Source organism: Fundulus heteroclitus, chromosome 9 (assembly GCF_011125445.2).
Source record: "Fundulus heteroclitus isolate FHET01 chromosome 9, MU-UCD_Fhet_4.1, whole genome shotgun sequence".
Classification (NCBI taxonomy): domain Eukaryota; kingdom Metazoa; phylum Chordata; class Actinopteri; order Cyprinodontiformes; family Fundulidae; genus Fundulus; species Fundulus heteroclitus.
In genome coordinates, this window is record NC_046369.1 from 14,085,155 (window position 1) to 14,105,938 (window position 20,784).

General features: G+C 39.3%; 1 protein-coding gene across 16 annotated transcripts in view; it reads left to right on the plus strand.

The window, feature by feature from the left end:
- ptprsa (protein tyrosine phosphatase receptor type Sa) overlaps positions 1-20,784 on the plus strand; it is a 302,454-nt gene that overhangs the window by 189,358 nt on the left and 92,312 nt on the right. For 10 of the 16 annotated variants that reach the window (XM_036141038.1, XM_036141042.1, XM_036141044.1 and 7 more), the window contains 3 exons: positions 3,838-3,855; positions 13,835-13,945; positions 16,803-16,814. In XM_036141038.1, the coding sequence (XP_035996931.1) occupies positions 3,838-3,855; positions 13,835-13,945; positions 16,803-16,814 (141 nt within the window). The remainder of the gene's footprint in view (positions 1-3,837; positions 3,856-13,834; positions 13,946-16,802; positions 16,815-20,784) is intronic. The other 6 variants (XM_036141045.1, XM_036141048.1, XM_036141054.1 and 3 more) reach the window with 3 other exon arrangements.

Sequence of the window (20,784 nt, forward strand, 5' to 3'; positions counted from 1 at the left end):
AGATAGCTCACTCGCTGGTAGACTAGTTCCTTATGTTCAAGACCATGCTGTGCTGGTGGGGCAGTGATATTTGCATCTGGGTCCCCTAAGGAGCTCCTTTAGAGGTGTGTAGGGAGCCTGACATTTCTCCCCAGTTCCCATGGCTGCAGACCCCAGGCCTTCACTGGCCTTGTCAGCCAGAATGATTCACCACAGGCCACAATGACAGTGAGAGGATAAGGATGGGCGTTCATAAAAATATAGACCTTTTTATTTTATTTCAAAAAGGCTTAAAGTGGTGATCAAATGTTGCATTGATCCTCACTCAGTCACACTTAATATTCTCAAAATTGCGCACATGTCGGCATCAAAGCCACCCCGGAGAGAGAGGCTGGGACCTGTGCAGATGTAGTAACAATCTAGTTGTTGTTTTTTTTTTACAGGGACCTGCTGTCACACAAGCAGACCCATGAGGGGTGGGGGTTTGGAGCAAAGTGAAGGTCAGCCAGATGCCCTCTGGAGGGTGGTCAGACTTTGACACTCAGCCAATCACGCAACTTCGTTTGTCTCACATGCAGATGTGCAACATCTCTGGCCAAACTGCCTCTGGATAGCCTTTAGTTATGCATTTTTAATACATTCAGAGGGTTGTTAAACAAAACCAGATGGATGTTCTATAATACCACATTTGATAATTTGAGGAAGACAGCGCCATGTTGAGATATATTTAGGTCATTGCCCCTCCTAATCTGTGCAACGCCTGGCTGAACCAAAGCTTAGAAGGGAAGCTTATGGCCAAAAGGTTTTGTGCCCCTAATACAGGTGGATTTGGTATTGTAATTGAAAACCAGATAGCCCCAATAGACTCGTCTGGTCTTTCTTTGGCTAATTCAATTTGATCTGTTAATGCTGTTTAAATTTTTGAATATTAATAAAAACTCTACAAATATTTACTGGAATATTTTATATGTCATAGTTAAACAAACCTTCCTCTCGTGTTCTTTTTTTAACATATCTGTTTAACCTTTTCACTGAACATCCCCTCATTTCACTATTTTCATTTAATTGTCTACTTTTGTGTTCCTTCTTTCATTTTGTGATCGATTTAATAGTCATCCCTTGTATAAACCCCCTCTATTAACCCTAACCTTGTTCTAACCTTAACCTAATTTAACCTCTAACCTTAACTAGTAACCTATTAACCCCCAACTAAAATTCATCTCAGCTAAAGCTAAATAAACCAGCTCATGCAGCCTCTAATCACTTCTAACTCTTTTAACAAACTTTCCCAGCGTCCTGTGTCCTTTGCCTTGTGATTTACCCAACAGTATGTATACTATCATTTAAAAGCTATAAAAATGCCATATTAGTTTTGCCTGGTTTTTCAGTGATTCTCGGCTTTCATTAATAGTAACATATGGAACTTGTGAAGTTACAAAATGATTATTTTAGGATTGGGTTACAGGGTACCGTAAAACTGATATTAAGAATCTTAAACAACTAAATTGTATTCAGACTTTTTATCGAACCGTTTGATACAATCAGTTAGTCCTAGCACTTGTTACAGTATCTGCATGCTTTACAGGTGTATTTACAGATGGTATGGCAATTTAATAAAATTTTACGCACAGTTCCAAACTCAGTTTGGACACATTGTTAAATAAAAAGATATAAAAATGAAGGGTCATTAATAACCAGGCAGAACTTTAAACTCAATAAATACTAATTGTTGGTATCACAAAAGATGATCCTTTATACATAAAAAAAACACAATACAATTTGAGCAAAAGGGTATTGAACGCTTTGTGCTTTGTCTACAGTGCATGCATTGTATACATAATTATTTGGGCCAGTACAGATGATCGCTGGGTATCCTGTGTTTTTGAACTCCTATTCTTACCATTTTGGCCAACAGTTAGAGTACATGCAACATATGAATTAATATTTTTATGGTTGTGATGATGAATCAAAAGTTCATGAGATGAGACTATGCTGGATTTACAAGAATAAGACAAGTTGAGATTGTAGCAAGGTTTTGCGATAATCCCTCTTTGTCATGTAAAAATTTAAAAGTATTCACGAGTCCCACAATAACTGTTGAAGCCTAAGTTGAATGTTTCTGTCTAGGTTTAACAAGTAAATAAGTAAGTGTAAATCTATGCTAGCCCTTTTTTGTTCCCACAAACACACAGTAGGTTGTGTATTTTGTATCATGTGAAATTAACAATTATCATTTTAACTTGGACCTTCGTCCAACGTTTAAAATAGAGTTGTTCAAAACAGTGAAATAGCTCTTTAATTTAGCGCTGCCGATTTGCTCCGAAGGAAATGACAGCTTTGGCATCGCTGAGGCTAATTCTAATGCTAATGGTTGGCCACAGTGTTCAGAAATTGTTTGTGTCCCGTCTGTCACTCTGTCAGCGTTTCATCGGAAACTAGTTGTTACCAATGATAAATGTTAGAAACATTTGTTCTTCAATATCAGTTGTTGTCCAATATCAAATGCTGCCAAGGCTTTGCATGATGTCAGTCATCCTTGGTAAAAATCAGATATTCCAACATGCACTCGTTCATAGCTATGAAAGAATGAAACTATAGCTCACTGAAGAGTAAAGACTAGATGGACATTCATACCTAGTTGAAAATGGCTTGTTTGCATCAGGAGGGTAAGACCTGCAGGGATAATCATAATGGACAGTGCATAGCCTTGACCCTGAGCATTGTGCCAGCAGGCTGAAAATGTCAAATAGGGCCCCTCTCTGCGGTTGATATTGTCCTGCTGGTGTTTCCAAAGCATGAGCAAGGGCACATTTTGGTTTTTTTTCTCCATCACTGAAAGATTTGGGCAAAGGAATGGGTAAGACAGAGGGAACCCAGGGAAGTACTGAGACTCTCAAGAGAAAAGAAGGGTGGACAACAAAAAACAAATGAGTCTGTAATTAAACAGGAAATTTATTAATGAAAAAAAGAGCGATAACATGAATAGAGAAGTTAGTCTGGATTCAAAGGTGTTGAGGCCAAAAGTCTGCCCCTGTGTAAACAGAGTTTAGCTTTACAGCCCAGACAGCGTCTTAAAACCCCACCAGCCAAGAACTGCAAAAGCTCAATATGTTATTGTCCCTAATGGAGCATTTGGCTCGCAGTCAAGTATGTAACAATATACCGTCTCAAAGTAAACAACAAATAAAAAAGCACAACTCTCAGTGAAATAAAACAATGGAAGCAGTCGAGGGATCGAATGACTGCCGAGACGGAATGAACCTTGAGGTAAAGAGTGTCTGTCACAGTTAAGCAGGTTTATGGCTGGCAAAATAAATAATAACTTCAATATCAAACATATAACTTGTTTTACCTGAAGGTATAGCTTGAAATTCAAGTAAATCTGTATTTCCAGTATAGAATAGTGGTTCCTCTTGCCGTTTTACGCACCTCTTATGGCTGCAGACACGATTCTTGTCGGTGCATTAAGTGTCAACTTAGGAAATCAAAGCTGTCCTGTTCGGCTCATCCTCCTGACTTTCAGGGGCGATAAAAATAATTACAACGCAGTGTTTTAATACTATCAAATCAATACATTTCTCATCATAGGATGTTTAAGTCAAAAGAAAGTCCCAATCATAAAAGCATTCTCTCTCTTTTGTGATACCAGCAATGAAATACATGTTCTTTATTTTATTTCTTACTCTGTTTATTTTTGTCCCCCTGTTTCAAACACAGCCCTGATCTCTGTAATATATCTGCTAATGACATGATAACTTTAGTTTTAGTGATCTTTTCCTCCCAAACACCTTCTAACTATTACTAACATTAACCCGGAGCTGAACTGATTGTATGTCTTCACTTTTGTGTCTCCTCCAGAGGGTACCCCGATTCGAGGTAAGATGCTCAGAATGGTAAAAAAAAAAAAATGGCAATAAAATAAATTAAAAAGAATACAAAAATAATAAAAATAAAAACAGGATAAACATATTTTAACAGACTCATAAACAAGCATAACCACCTCTAATCCAACCAGGGCGACTAAATACGAGGAAAATGACGGAAATAAAATCTTTATGGTACTAACATCATTGTTTCATTTCGTGTTTGTCTCTGCCGTGTTTTCTGTACAGTTTGTTAGACTCGTCTGTGTTTCACAGTCTCATCTCTCATGTCATTGTTCATGTGCTAGTCTTTCCTCTGTGTTCTGTGTCGTCCCTTTTCCCCCTCTTTTCACGTCACACCGTGTATGTGTAAAGAGCCCACCAAGTAATGTGACTTATACGTGTATAAGGGTTTCCCCTCCTCAGCCGTTAAGCATTTTGAGCGTAGACGTAACTTTTTAGACGAGCGGAAATTAAAAGCCTGGGAGTCGGTCGACCTAGATGTTGATAAGACCAGACAATTTTCTGCTGGAAACTGTTTAAGACTTCAGTAACCCCATTTCTTCCTTCTCCTTGTCTGCTTTGATCTTTCCGTTCACTGCCACGTCATGTATGTAAATGCACCTCCCTCGTACTTTGAGGTATGTCAGGGGGGAAAAAAAAAAAACTGGCATAAATTACTTTTGATTTAATTCCCTCCACTCTGCTCTATAGCAGTTGTACCTGCAAACCTACAGGGGATGGTTTTTTTTTTCTGGGTGCACTGGCTGCCCTGCGAGAATTGGCAACATCCACAGTTTTCTCACCATGCATAAAAAAAAAGCAGCTTTGATACAGCAAAGGATGAACGGAAGGATATAAAGGCAAGACTGCAGTGACACAGATGTAAAGGCACTAGGCTCCCGCGAATTACTCAAAATCACTGCACAATAAATTCCTCATCTCCCCTCATTATTCTTTTCGTTTCCCCTCGACGATTTAACTTTCACTTGTAATTATGCATCAGGTGTTATTGCTCAGACATACTCTCCCCCGGTGATTCAATGTGATTTCAGTGTGTTTTGCTGAAAATGCCTTTGTTCCACAGCATGAACAGGTAAGTGAATTTCTCAGTTTGACAAGATTGGCCATGTATTTGAAGGGATGAATTAAATGTTTTTTGTTTTGTCTTTTTAATTCAGCTCTCCGTGAGTCTAGGGTCATACATTTTTAATCATTCATTACCATCATGAGGCTTTAGCCACCTTTAAAGCCTTCACTGATGGAAGATATTACCAAGTTCTCCCTTCATTTCTTTTTGTTTGATTAAGAAAGGCTCATAAATCATATTGTGGTGAACAAAAGCAAGCATTACTCATGAACTTGTATTTGCATAATTAGATAAGCAGCCTAGGGCTTCCCCCCCCCCCCCTACACTACATTACTCCTTGCCTATGCTGACTTGCCTTCAGGAATGTATGGCCTATATCAAAATAGACAAGACGGGGCATGTGTTGTATGTAGTTTGCGGTAACATGGTTACACCAGGGTTCGAACAAGTTTTGGCTTCAAAAATGTCTGAAGTTTTCCGTTACCGTGTTTTAAACGGCTTTTAATGAGGTAAAAGAGAAAGTGCTGGAGTGACTGGAGCTTTCGCCATATCCAACATGTTGCTGCAAATTGCACGTCAGATGGCTGAAGGAAGGCTGTTGCATATCCATGCCTACAACACAAAGATGAAGTTGCCTGTCTGTAACAAAGGAAAATAAAAAAAAAATATGATCATGAAGTGAAAACAAAAAGAGCAGTTAGATAGGGAGGCAATTATTCCTCTCCCCTACTGCCAACAATATATTACTTAGACACATTGGGATGTTTGAAAACACCTTCCAGTCGCAAAACGCTGTCAGTCACGATGTGACTCATCATGCATGTTAACGTAATGCATTTCATAGCTACTATTTTGATCAAAAGTAGCAATTCTTTCAAAGGTTGGTTTGCAGTCTGAGCAGATAGCCCAACTAACTAGTTTATAATGGGGTGTGAAAGGATATGAGACGAGTGCTGAAATTATTATTATAACTGTAATTGTCATGAGGAGCAGGGATGAGTGTTGTTTTGTGTTTTAATTAAGTCACTTATATCATGTTATGCATCTTTATTTAAAATGTTGGTGTCAGTAGTGTGATACCTTGAAACCTTCGACTCAATTCAGTTTTATCTATATAGCGCCAATTCACAACACATGTCATCTCAAGACACTTTAGAAAGTCCAGTTCAATCAAATCATCCAGACAGATTGGTCAAAATGCTTCCTATCTAAGGAAACCCAGCAGATTTTACTCCTTTTAATCGTACCGTGAGATGATCACACCAGCCCATGCCTAATCATGTTATTTTTGGTATTTAAAAATAAAAGGAAGTAAAATGTAATCCCAGAGCTGAGTCTTTTCATGTCACTCTGGTAAAAAAAAAAAAAGATGGGATTCCAAAAAAAAATTAATTTGTTTTACTTTGATACCGAGCCATGCAGGTGCTGGCCTTGAAGCTCGAGACAGGTGTAAAAGGGAGCCTAACGTCCTACCTGCGTCATTACTGATTCCATAGAAGCGTTAAAAGCTAACAGATGGGCTCTGACAACAATGGCATCACACGTGGAGCCCCATGCTGCTGCGGTCGCAGCGTAGTGACCTTGGGGTGGTGAAAGAGCATGGCCAGAGTGACAGCGAGGGCGAGCGAGACAGAGACAGTATGGCAAGTTCAGACGTGGCTACCATGTAGAGAGACTGGCTGTCTTCAGTCATGCAGCTATTAAAACCAAGGATACACAATGGAATTTTTTTTTGCCTCTGCGATGTTGCCATTCATAGTGGCCAAATGTGCAGCACAGAGGCTCTGTATGAAGTCTTTCAGCTTTTATTTGAGGTGGCCTTTAGAAAAAAAATAAAAAATTTAAGTATACCACCAAGTATTTCTGTATTCTAACTACAAATATCAAGGCTACAATATATATGTATGTCTTTAATGTATTTTTCTTTCTTTCTCTCTATGACAAAAACTGAGGCTTGTGGTATTTAAAAAAAAAAAAAGTATCCCGCTGTTGTCTCTGCACTTAAGTGGGTATAATTCATGTACTGCAAAGGTTATTATCTTTATGTGTCGACTGATTCAGTAAGTTGCTAATTTGGAGCTCTAATTGGACTATACCAGAGCATTAGTAAGCAGCGTTTGGATGAGGAGAAATGAGGGACTAATGGGAGCTGCAAACTGCAAAAGCAAGATAAAATGATGAAAAGAGCCGTGTGCCACCAGCAGGCCTGAGCGGGATGCTGAAGGAGCGTGAGGGAGGGAAAGAAAGAGTAGGGCTTGGCCAGCCATTTTGTAGATCGCCTAAACAAATCAATCAAGGCCCGCTGGAGCACACTAATTGAATTACACAAATGGGACTGAGGGTGGGGGACCAGGACTTGAGAGGGATGCGCACATGGTAAAACCGCTATAAAGCAGCGTGCGGGGTGGGCAGATCACAGCTTCAGGCACTTTCAGAAATTAATCATCCATGCCGACCCCTCCTCACTTTTCCTTTACTCCCTTTTCTGTCCTCATGTGTTTGTGTGCCGTTCCATCACTCCTCCCCTCACCCCTTTACACTGTAATTCTCTCTCTGTTTCTTTCTTGTCATTCTCATGTCGTCGAGCGGGATAGTTTTCTTCGCACACGCGATTCGACTTTTAGAAATGTTTTCCTGCCAGAATGTTTAAAGGCAAGAAGGCCTGCCTTCAAGGAAAATACTTGCCAATACTTTAAACGCTGGGTGGGGGGGAAATTAATAAATCTGAAGAAGATTTTCTGAAGAAATGTTGGACCGCGTCCAGGCAATTCTCTTTATCAAACCTTGGCACCTCCACTGCTCATCAGATCAACCTGCAGCACAGTGTTGTTAATCAGGGCAGTTGTCACGGCTGGGACAACTGCTGTAGACTCACTGCCCATTACAGCCTGTTTTATTGAATGGATGAAGACACTGAACATGCTGCAGGACAGCCATGAGTGGGCAGCAGCGGAGGATGAAAGACGTGAGCGTTTGGTGGTTATCCTGACTGAGATGAAGAGGAACTGGACCAGATGGGAGATGAGGTCATCGTTATCAGGAAGCATTTATCTGAATTGTAGCCAGTGTATTTTGGATCCGAACATTACACATTAGCGAGTGGAAAAAGAAGTTCTGGTAATCTCTGGTCTGACCTTGAATGTAACTGGCTGGGGCTGCATCTTTCATCAGCTAACGGGGTGAAAGAACGTTGTTTCATCTTACGGCTATTATTTTTTCCATCAGCAGTCACGTGTCCATTTTATTTCAGCTTTATTTGACTATCATCGCAAGAGACTGATATTCACAGAATATCCGTCAAATTGCATTATAGAGTGCCTTGCAAAACCATACTCACCCGTTGAACCTTTCCAAGTTTTTTTTTTTCATGTTACGGTTGCAAATCTCAATATATTTTGAGATCTTATGTGACAGACCAGCAAAGCCTACTATGCAATTATGAAGTGGAGGGAAATATTCCATAGTATTCAATAAAAACAGGTACTAGTTGGATCTAACAAAATATGGAGTGATACTGGGATAAAAATTTGGAGAAAATACTCAAGACTCGGGTGGAGGTTAACCTTTTAGCAGAATAGCAACCCTAAACATACAATTAGAGCTATAATTGAATGGTTTAGATCAAAGCATGTTCATGAATCACAGCGGGCCCAGTCACAATCCAGACCTAAATCCGAGAGAGAAGTTTTGGCAATTGTTTTTCCATTTACTTTCAATCCAATATCACTGAACCTGTGGTATTGTGCAAAGAATGGACAAAAATATTAAATCTCAAGATATTTAATGCTTCGGTGCTGATTAATATGACCTCAGCCCGTTGTTATTTGCATCAAACGTGGGTCTCTGATCAGAGGTACCATGGATGATCATCCACTTCATCTGATCTTTTTCCACCCACAGACCTAAGAAGCTTCTCCTGCTCCTGCTGTAATTATAGCAAGAGATTTTTATTTTTGTTATCTGTCAAAGGCAGAAAGTAATGTTGTCATGCAATAACTGAAATTGTTATTCAGAACATTTTGTTCTTCCAAGCAAACTATCACTGCCGGCTGTTTTTGTAATTGCTGCTAAAATAAAGTAAAACCAAATTGCATGCAGCAGTTATGACCATTGATGTTTATGATAAGACTTAAAAGCAGGAGAAAAAAGGGACAACATCCCATCAGGCCCCTCGGTGGACTCCCTTAATAAGCATAGTAACATAGTAAAAAATTGCTGTTTGCCACCAAGCGTGTCTTTATCTGTAAACACTCATGGTGCGAGCAGATTTGGTGCGTGGCTTTCTTTGTTGCTTTCATGGAAGATAATTTCTGCTGTTTATTTCAGTCCTTACGTTTCCTCCTTTTCTTGATAAAAGAAGAAGAAGAAGAAGAAGAAGAAGAAGAAGAAAAAAAAGGCCACCGGCCAAATGCGCTCTGGTGAGCCACAGGCTGGCGGAGGACGCAGAGTGCAATTATGCAAAACACACAGAGTGCAGTCACTTAAAGAAAGAGAGACAGACAAAAGGAAATGATGGTGGAAAAATCCACGGTCTTCCTGGAGCTTTAGGATACGAAGGCAGATTGCTTTCATTCTGCTTCTTAGTAGCCAATTATTGAATACAGTTTACTGTCTGTGTATCCTTTCTTAATTGCAAAACATAATATTTATAGTTAAGTCATTAAAACTTCAGCCTTACTTTTGTAAGGTTGAAGGATGATAACATGATATAAATGTACCAGCCACTTTTATAGTTACACCTTTGCAAATCGCGATTACTAGATCACATGGCAGCGACTCATTGCATTTAGACATCTAAATGTGGTGCGGACAAGTTCCTAATGTTTAAACCGAGCGTCAAAATGAGAAAGAAAGGGTATTTTGGTGATTTTGAACGTCGCATAGGTGTTTATCTCAACATTTTTATTTTCCTGATCTACTTAGATATTTACCAACAACTACTTCCAAGGTTTACAGAGAATGATCTAGGGGAGGAAAAATATCCAGTGACCACGTCTCGTTGTTTGGACAGGAATGTCCAGTTGATGGCAGAGGAGCATGGGGAGACAGATTTAAACGAGAATCAACAGTCGCTTAGTTAGTCAGTCATTACAACTAAGATAAGCGAAATAACACTTCAAAGCTTTAAGCAGCCCGTCAGGTGCCAGCCCTGTCGGCTAAGAGAAGCAAACTGAGCTTTCAATTTACACAGGCTGACCCAAAACAGTTCCCTGGATCTTAGCTGCAACATTCAGATGATTTGATCAAAATTTGATATAAACAACATAAAAGCATATACTTTTTTTTTTGCTATCAATGGTTAGGTGTGGGGCACTTCCTTAAAGCGCTCCAGGTCCATTAGTACCAGCTGAAGATTACTGAAAGCCCACAGTCTACCCAAGTATTGTTACTAACCATCCTCTCAGTGTTCCCATCTTCTGATGGCTACTCATAGCACTGAGGTATTAGGGTAATTCTATTCTGTTGACATCTCTAAGGAAACCTTTTTTTTTTTATACCTGGATGAATCCCTTCTGAAGTGAAAAGAGAGTCCAACCTGGTAGTAGCAAGGTGTAAAGTGGCCAGTGAGTGTGCACAGCACAGAAACCTAACCGGTACGACGATACACCAGTAAGAACGGATCTATAGATTCCTCCATTGTGTCATTGTTTCCCATGTGCTCTTAAAGTGAAAGAACTTGTAATGTGCTCCTCACATCCCTACTTTGAAATAACATCTAGAATCTGTAACAAAACCACAAGGGGTTTGAAACATAGATAGTACCACCTGCTGAGAAGCATTCCATCAAAGTAGCTGGAGAGCAGATAAAAACTACCCCTTTCTTCTCAAAGAAATATCGCTTTCTCTTTCTTGCTCCGTCTACTCCACTTGGAGATGCAGCTCACAGCAGCTGATATTTGTACTAATTGGCTGTTGGCTGCTATGTTCTTTTTTTTTTCGCCATTATTATTTTATTTTTTTTGTTTGTTATTTTAAGCTGTCACAGGATTAGGAGCAGGCTGAAGTAGAAACAAAAATGCACTTATAGAGATGTGCTTTTTGATCTAACAAAGGTGAGTTCAGAAAGAAATGTTTAGAATTCAGCAGAAGGAGGCCTGTCTGACGAGCCGCTGGCAGAGGTTTCTGGATCTGTCCACCTGGAGTTGAACTTCATACGTTTCTTACTTTGTGGTCCCTGCTTCTGAGCACATTCCAACCCACCTGCCACCACACTGGCATTTGCTGTTCCAAGCGCACATCAAACAGATCCAAATCAGATGCTACCATAAAGCCACAGCAAAAAAAAAAACTGCACCACCTGCACTCTACAGGCAGATTTTTTTGATTCTTCTTTTTATTTTTTTCATTCGGCTCCTCGAGGTACATGCCAGCAACGGAGGCCTCGGAGTGATGAGGATGATTTGAGCGGTAAAGCAAACTGAAGAGGGAAGTAAAGGGGGGGAAAAAAATGAAACTCCATTGATTGTTGTACCTTCAGGTCTGTCCTCTGTTTAAATTGGTAAATATATTTGCTCACACCCCAAGGTCTAAAATGCTCTTTTCTCTATTAGGCGGCGAAAGGACTGAAAGCGTGACTAATCTTTATAATTAACCGGGATTGATTGTCTAATTTGTGGATGAGCCGAAACGTGTTATTTGAACACTGCTTCAGAGTGGTGGCCTTGTACAACATTGTGTTCACTTGCAGATGTGACGGGAGGAAGGTTATAGTGTATTACAAAGCTTTCAGGGCAGCTGCTGGCATATTGACGCTTCCTAGCTAAACGTTAACGAGCGATGGTGCTGTTGTGTTTGTCAGAGAGTCCCAGGCTACGATCTGTCTGCTGAGCCAGCCAGGGGCCCTAATGATATCATCAGGAAGTGCCGTCAACGGCGCTCTAACGAGGAATGATCCTGGTGTTTCACCTTCCTCTTTTGTTTCCCGCTGCCTTTTTCCCCATGTTGCAGCTGAGCGCTGAGGTTGGCTCGTCTTGGAGAGACAGTAGATAGCTGCAGGAAAAAGATAAGAATTTTGGTCAAATAATAGTCCATATCTTTTAAAATAAAGATAATAAACAGATGCCAAACAGGTAAAGAGAATGGAGGTGAGCAGAGTTGTATCTGCCTTTAAAACCATGCTCCTGTTGGAGCTTTTCCACCTTTTTTGTTCAATTACAGCCACAGATTTCAGTCTATTCTCTCTGGATTTTATAGGTCTATCACTTTGTCATTCAATATATTCACCATTTACCTTAAATAAAGGAACGGTGCAACCAGCAATAATTATGGCAGGTTTGGAGAGGCTCCAGATATCCAAAGCTCAGGTGAGAAAATATTTTGACAGGATAATATTAGTCTCCACAAATCTGGCAGCTATTTAATAGTGTCAAAGAGAATGTAATTGCTAAAGAAAGCCATCTCCAGTTTCCCACAAACACCAGAAGATGCTCAAGTCAAGTGAAACCAAAGCTGGTGCTCTTTTGCATACAAGAAAATGCTACGAGTGATGGCTTCACATCAAACTGAACGCAGCATCATGTTGCAGCGTTGTGTTTTTTTCCCCCACCAGAAATAACGTAATCAGGTCAGAGTTGTTAGCAAGATGGATGGAGCCTAAAAAACTAGGAATCTTGGAAGAAATGTTAAAAAACTGTAAAAGACTGGAGACTGGGACTGAAGTTCACCTTTATGCAAGACAAACATAACCTTAAAACCAGAGCTGCAATTAAACGATTTACATCAACTGATGTAAATTCATGTTTTAGAGCGACCCAGTCTAAATGGTAAATGGTCTGCTCTTGTACAGTGGTTTCTCAAGTCTGAGGACCCCAAAGCGCTTCACGCTACATTCAGTCATTCACCCATTCGCTCACATATTCCCACGCTGACGGTGGTGAGCTACATTGTAGCCACAGCTGCCCTGGGGCAGACTGACAGAAGCGGGAGTGACGTACAATCGGCGCCACCGGGCCCTCTGACCACCTCCAGCAGGCAAAGCTGGTGAAGTGTCCTGCCCAAGGATACAACGACTGAGACGGACAGAGCAGGGGATTTGAACCAGCAACCCAGCGGTTACAGGACGAACCCCTTGCTCCAGTCGCCCCATCAGACCTTAAACCACTTGAATATACCGTATGTGGCAAGATGTGAAAACCAGAAACAGACACTGTACACCCAGTCTGACTGAACCTATTTTTGCAAAGAACATTGGGTAAAAACATCAGTCTCTAAATGTGCGAAGCTGGTAGACATTCTCTAAAAACCATTAAGCAAATAAAAATCAGAAAAGTAGGACATGATTTGTTTTTTTATCCAGCCCTCCAGGGTCAATAATTTTGGAAAACCACCTCACGCTGCAATTACCGCGTGGTCTGTCGCGTGAAACCCCCTCAAAAAATCTTGGTGGAAAAAAAAAACTTGAAGAGCTAAACATTTTTGCAAGTATAAGCATGCGAGTATAAGATCAAATAAGCCTTTCATCTCAGTGTTTTCTCCTGTTTAATTACTGAATTTAAAAAGGTCATCCCTACACCTCTCTCCTTTACATTTCATCAGGTCGTTTTTTGTTGTTTTTTTCTTCTCCATTTTGCTACAGAGTTAACAACTTCTGCAAATTCACAATGACTGATTCAGTTCACGTTTTGATTTATTCAACTTTTTGTCAACGGATGACTGAGGCCTGAGTGGAGTTGAGTTAGTCACGCCAGCCTGTGTTAGCATTGCGGGGGGGAGGGACCGTACTTGATGAAATGGTCATGAGAAATTTAAGGAGCTTCACCATCAGGAAGACTTGTTTTATTCCTTAATGCATGTTAACATGCAGATGGACTAATCATTTATTTTCTGCTTTCTTTCTTTCTTTCTTTCTTTTCTCCATGTGTCTCCCCCCTTCCTGTCTTTGTCGGATGTCGTCCTTTCTCAGGTGCCTTGCAGATCGAGAACAGCGAGGAGTTGGACCAGGGGAAGTACGAGTGTGTGGCGTCTAATGTGGAAGGCGTGCGCTACTCGTCCCCCGCTAATCTTTATGTGCGAGGTAGGGAGCAACCAGACTGTAGAGCCAGGCAACAAAAATAAACAAAATCTACTCTACTAAATAAAATGTCTTCACAGTACAGCTCATCTTTAATTGGTATTGTGGAGCTTTAAAAAAAAAAAAAAAAAAAAAACTCTAATTGCTTCCATTAAACTCCATTTTTCATCGAGCAGTGTATGCACAAGATGTGTTTTGCAAAAAATAATTTCCAAGGAATATAAATCTTCTATTATTTATATTTATGCCTTCCCGTAATTGTTTTTATGCACTGAAACTTCCAAATGTTAATCTATAATTGACCAACTAATGTTCTTCTCTGTTATGATGCTCCATTTTGTCTTCCAATGCCCTCCCCTACTCACTCGGAAGGAAATGTATAGCCCAACAAGCCGTATGTCTTCACGCTATCAGTTGTAATAGACCGTTCACCTAACTGTGTGCCCAGTCCAATGTTTCCCCACTACGTCTAAGCTGAAACCTTAAGAGAGACTGGGAAGTTTTTTTTTTGTTGTTCTTTTTTTTTTTTCGTTCGCTTTTTTTCAATGAGTGTTTCACAGGTAAAGGAGCTCAACGGTAAGTGTTCATTTTGATTGATTGGCTAGTTAATGTTGCCCACCAATCAAAATACCCCCCCCCCCCTTTTTTCCTTGCAGTTTTTGGGCGAGGAAAACAAAAAAGTATTTGCATATGAACACAGTGAAATAGCTCTGTATTTTACACACAGCCCATTTGTCATATTGACGATGAATCCTGCACTTCCTCTATTTCTTCCTCATGCAGCACTGGAGGATAACCCTATAGTGTTTCCCCATTTCTACTTTGGTGTATTATCTTGAAAGGCAGTCGACAGTCAGTGCTTATTTTGGCTGGTGTGTTCCAGCAAAATGAATATATATATATATATATATAAAAAAACAATAAATCAGAGGGAACAGTTTCATAGGAAACAGACAATAAAGACAAAAGCCTATCCTCCACCACTAATGCTAAATGACAATGAATCCCTGTTGAGGGAGCTTTAATAAATTGAAGCAGATGCATTTTCGGCATGTATTATTTATATTGTGCATATTAAATAAAGATGCCTTGGTATCTACTCGGTTTGTTCCCTCTGCTGTGTACCAAATAACTTTGTTCTCAATAAATTATTCACTACTCCAACATTATAAAATGGGTCAGGGAGCTGCTTTTTCATTATTATTGCTATCATCAGACTCGGTGAAATAGTAGCGTGGAGAAGAGAAACTCTGCCATAGGGAGCTGAAGGTATGAAGAAAATGGTTCTTCAAGGAGAATGTCAGCTTTCATATAGTAGACGCTCGAGCTGTTATAAATGTGATGGAGCCGCAGTGTCGGCTAAGTATCTGCAGAGGCGGCGCTTGCATGATTGTTGATCTCGACGAGGCCCCCTTCTGGAACGGATTGTACTAAGTACGCAAAGAGATTTGTGCAAGATATATTTTTGGTGAAAACAAAGGGCCCCCACACTTTTTTGTTTTCACAAGTATGCGTCACAGATAAAATCAGTGTCAAAATCTGCCGTCAGTGTAGAATAAGTAAGTCCAAATTTGACAAATCTATGCCTTGCAGGTTTTATCCTGAAATTGTGTTCATGAGAATATCTGTCCAGTGTAGAACAATCCAGTTTAGATTTACAGTGTTTTAGATTTCACGCTGAATAGGTATCAGTCATATGCTTGCAACTTTCTACAGAAATATTTTCTTACAATAAGCAACTGAATACCAAGTTGGGCCTCAGCTGACAGACAGGACTCCCTGACCTTATGATGCCCTGGGTGGGGAGCCATATTCCCCATATGAAAACTTTGCCTTATTTATGATCCAAATGATAGGAGTTAAAATGTTTTTTTTTTGTCTCAACAGAAATCATTAAAATCTGTGAGAGGACTATTTTGGAACATTTAGCAGCTCTTTTACATTAAACCATACACGTATAACTTCCAAAGAAACATGCAATATTACCATGAAGACCGACTCCATTACAAAAATACACAAGATTCATAATTACTCCAGTGCATTCACACTATGTAACACACTTGTTATGCTGTGATGGTGTCAGACTTTGTGTGTTTTCAGTTAACTTTTGTCGATTAATTGATACTTGATGTTGACTATGTTTTGTTCACGAAGCAAAATGCACTTGAGATTAGCAGCTGTGGTGGAGGTTGATTGTTAGGAGGGGAAAGAAACATTGAAAATGAGGCATGCGGGTGCTGAAGCAAACAAGACTCTTTCCCAAACATCAGCCTTAATGACTGTTTGCTGATTGGCTTCTTAAAATATTACATTTTTACCAGCCTTGAATTGCAGCTGCTAATTTCCTCCCGAATTGTGTCTTTTTTTTTATTTATTTTTTTATTTTTATACGTTTCAATCTCTCATTAGTTTTTTTTGTTTGTTTTTTTTACTTTTTTTTTTCTTTATTTGGTTTCCTTCTCCAACTAAATCCAATGCGGCCACCACAGGAGCCTCTCATTGTGGCCACAAGGAGCTTGTGAAATTTTGAATTATGAGTATGGTACGCTTGAATTGACTCCAGTGGCGCCTCAATCCTTTTTCCTTAGCAGGCAACAGAGCGACCACTGGGGTGAATCTGATTGTTTTGGTTCAAAGTTTATTTAAAGGGGAGGGTAGGCAAGTGTACTTTGAAGACGGGTGTCACTGATGACAGGGACAGTGGTAGGGGGTAAAAAAGTAAAAACAAAAGGAAAGTACAGGGACATGTAGCTGCAGCTAAACACCTTGAGGTGGCTTTTTTTACTCTCTCTGTGTTTCCCCTATTTTTCTCTTCTCCTCATGTCATTGTGTTCTGCATCAACCCCTTTACATCCCTCAGAGCTTCGAGAAGGTTGGTGTGTTTTTTCTTTTTTACTTTTTTTAACCCACATTTGAAAAGAACAATCAACATGTTTGAAAAATTTTAGCTGTTATTTGCCTTTTGCAGAGCTCGATTAATTACTAATCTGAAGAAGAAGAAAAAAAAAACAATATAGCTAATCCAAACTGCTAAATAATTTTAAAAGACACTTTTTTTTTATTTCCAAATAAATGATGAAAGAAAATCCCGACTAGCTTCGGGTCTTGTAAATTTAATTTTATGTTTGCATTGTGGGGCCTTTTCACGTTTTGCATCCTTTGGTATTGCTTCTGCACCAAAAAGCTTTTCGTGCATGTGTTGTCATGGAAACCCAGCACGTGAAAATAACAGGACCTGTTGCATGATGGGAGAATGTAACTGCGCTTGCATGCCTGTGCAAAACCCCTTTGGCCCCAATGTTTTTTTTTTTCTCTGCATTCTTTGTTTTGTTTTGTTCATTTTCCTGTTTTTCTTTCATTTTCTAAAAAAAAAAAAGTTTAGTTTTTTTTACCCCTGACAACCCTATTTTTGGCTTACTTTTGTTTTAGTTCATTTTTGTGTTGTGACTATGGTGTTGTGTGTGTTTTGTTTTTATTCTGTTTCTGTCTTTTGTTCAAAATGTTTGTCTTTTTTGTGGTTCTGTAGTTTGTGAGATTCGTGTTCCTTTTTCAATCTGACGCTGCTCTGCTACTTGAGACTCGGAGTGCAAATGCAAATGCCGAATGAAATAATAAATGTGTATGCAGCCAGTGTTCCTGTCATCTACTTTGGAGTGATCCATTACCGCAAAGATTAGACCTGATTGGGCCTGATTGGGTTCCATGTTGATTTTAGGCAGCCATTAAGAGATGCCATTTGCAATGTTGTGTAGATCAATAACAATATAATGGCTTCAACATTACATTTACTGCTGCCAAGCAAGTGGCTAAAGATATTTTTTCCCTTTTTTGTTGTTGCTAGATGTATTGTTGATAGGCAGCTGCAATTTTTCATAGTTGTGGGAAACAAGGACATTTTAATCAGTTATATTCTCATTTAGCTTAATTTATTAAGATAAATTAAACTTAGTTTTTAAGTTGAAATGAATAAAAGTCTTGAAAATGCACTGCATTTTTTAATGTGCCTACTTTACATCCTAAATGTATGGTTCTAAATCAATGAGAGATCAATGCAAACCGTGTCTTTCACTGTGTTTCAACTGGCTTTTGCACTGCAATCAGATTTTTACTGAAGCACATATCACCCCCTGTGGTGAGCTGACCTATTAAATATTTAACTCAACTACTCTGATAAATAAATAATATACCTCTTTTTTTTGAGAGGTGGGTTTCATTTATTAAAACGTTGTCAAATCTTTGGACTCTTTTTTTCCCCCCCTAATGTTATTGCTTTTAAACTATTTGACAGCCAGTTGATGAATAAAGGTATAGCAGTCTCAGTAGCATTTGAGGTAAGTGCTTGATGAAAGGACCGTATAAAGGCTTGCAATTCAAAAATCTGGCTGACGTTACCCATATAAATGATGTAAGAGATGGCAGACTGGACCTAAAAAGATGTGCTTTTATTGAACATTTCTTAAGTAGTTGGTGCTGCTAATATTTTGAGTGAATGAGTTACTGATATTAAACCCCGACAAAAAAAAATGCTTAGCAATAACCTGAAAAAGAAAAATACACATTTGTCATTTCTGTTCCTTTCAACAAATTAAACATGCTTAGTGTCCAACGTACAGTGTAAATGTCTAGTTTACCCTGCCTAAACATAATGCAATCTTGAATTGTCTTGCCATATAAAAATCTTCTCTTGTGGTCAAACAAATTTTAACAAAACAGGATTTCGCTAAATAGTTTGCATTTAGAGCAGCTGCCTTTTCTCGTGACATTCCAGTTAATTTCCATTGCTTTCACGCCATTTGTGTCACCAGCTAACAAACATGAAAAACGCTGCCACTTTGGGAAGAAGCAATTTCTAAAGTCCATTCAGCCACTTAACTCTGAACCTTGTTCAACAAAGAAAAACTGATGCAGAAAGACTGTGCTGTTATATATATATGCATGTGCATGCTCTCCTTTCTACTCTGATATTTGCATGTTTGTGAATGTGCTTGCATGTCCTGCTATGCATCTGTATGTAATGTTGGGAAAGAAAGCTAGATTACACCTTATGTTCTCACTGGCCAAAGCAAATTTCGGTCATCTCTATTCTATGTTTGTCTTACGGAGCCAGCAAAAGTGCCTTTTATGTACCATACAAAACATATGGCCCATCACCTTCTTTACAAATACACTTACTTATCAACTTACTAACTGGCTTGGCATGCACTGGAAATGCAACATAAATGGGGGAAATGTACTTGCAGCGTAGTTTGGCTGCTCGTCATGTACCTGTAAGACAACAGCAAAAGTGAACGCTGAAATCCATTGAATCCACTGCTTGCTATTATTAGATACTCCTGCCATGATTTCCTGTTAGTTTCATTTAAGTAATAATTTGCATTTTGATGCACCACCCATAGGGAGTTTTGAGCAGTGGCACAGTCAAGGTATGTTAATACAGGCCAACCCCTGCAGCTTAAATGTAAATGCCGTAGGACTCACCCTGCAAATGTGACTAAAGGATCTCCATACTGTGCCTGTGTCCTCAGGCAGTAAGAGGGTGTAATCTCAGCTTCAAGGTGACACTAAAGGCTGCACATTATTTTGGCTTCCCCCTTCATTTTGGGGCAACAAACTCTGCCTCACAAAAAACGGCCAATAATGTCCACCTTCTGACCTCTGTTTTTCGGCACAAATCCCTCCACAACACCTCCCACTATTAGAGTTTAGTGCAGTACTCTGGCATTCTCTCTCGACTGCTTCTCACCTCGTCCAGCGTACGGCTTCTTGTCTATCTCTCCACATTGGGGCTTGAAACAAGATTACCTATTGCTATTGGACCACGTGAAATGTGGATGGATGTTTTCTTTTCTCTCAAATCCAAATGGGCCGGCTGGGCTCCTGGTGTCTGTGAATGAGGAGCGTGTCCATGCAATTGGGATTCCTTACTTATTATTATTTGTTGCTTTTTAGAGGAATAAACTACGAGGGTTTAACTGAAGTTCATTATAAGACAGCATATTGATATGAAGCTCAGCTGAACATGTCGTAATAACTTTCAGATCTGTTAAAGTGTGATGGCCCCTTTTCATGAGACATTAACTTGTAAATATAAAGTTTCCTACATTTTCTTTTACATTTGTTAATAACTTCTACATATGCAACGTGTAGCATGCTCCAGCGTCTGTTGAGTTCTTAATCTGGGGCCTTAACAAAACATCTGCATGACTCAAAAGGTTTTATATGTTGTCTCTAAAAGCATTCTCATAAAGACAGCATTATTTCAAGAAATGTCCTTTTCCACACAAACACGTCAAATAAAACCCAGAAATTCTGTAGTAACTATGTCAAAAACAAAGGCGTGGGAATGGATATAAAATGAAGTTAGAGGTTCTATGATAGAGTTTTTAGAAGTTGCGTACTGGTTGCTTACCAAAAGGCAAATTCAGATATTTGTGTTTTGTTGTTGTTGTAGTTTTCATTCTGGAAACGGTTTCCTAGATAATGTAGGTTTTTTGATTCTTAAAATGCCTTTTCTATTTGTGATAAAAGCCAAAATGCTGAAAAAAATTAGAGGTATTGACACCACAGCATTCTCATTTATACAACGCCTTAGTGTTCTAGTGGACACATTGTTTAACATTATTGAAAAGCAGTCCCCATTTGTTCTTGTGGTCTGGTTTATAAATTGCATACAACAGTTTTTTGTTGCTTTTTTTGGTTCCCTTGTACCAGAATGTCTTAAGATGAAAAAAATATTAGCTTAGAATTATGTTTACTTTTGACCTCATTGTCAGATGCTTTAATTTCTGGTGTTTATCACCAAATTTAGGGTAGTTTTCCACCTTGTTTTTGTTATTATAGTT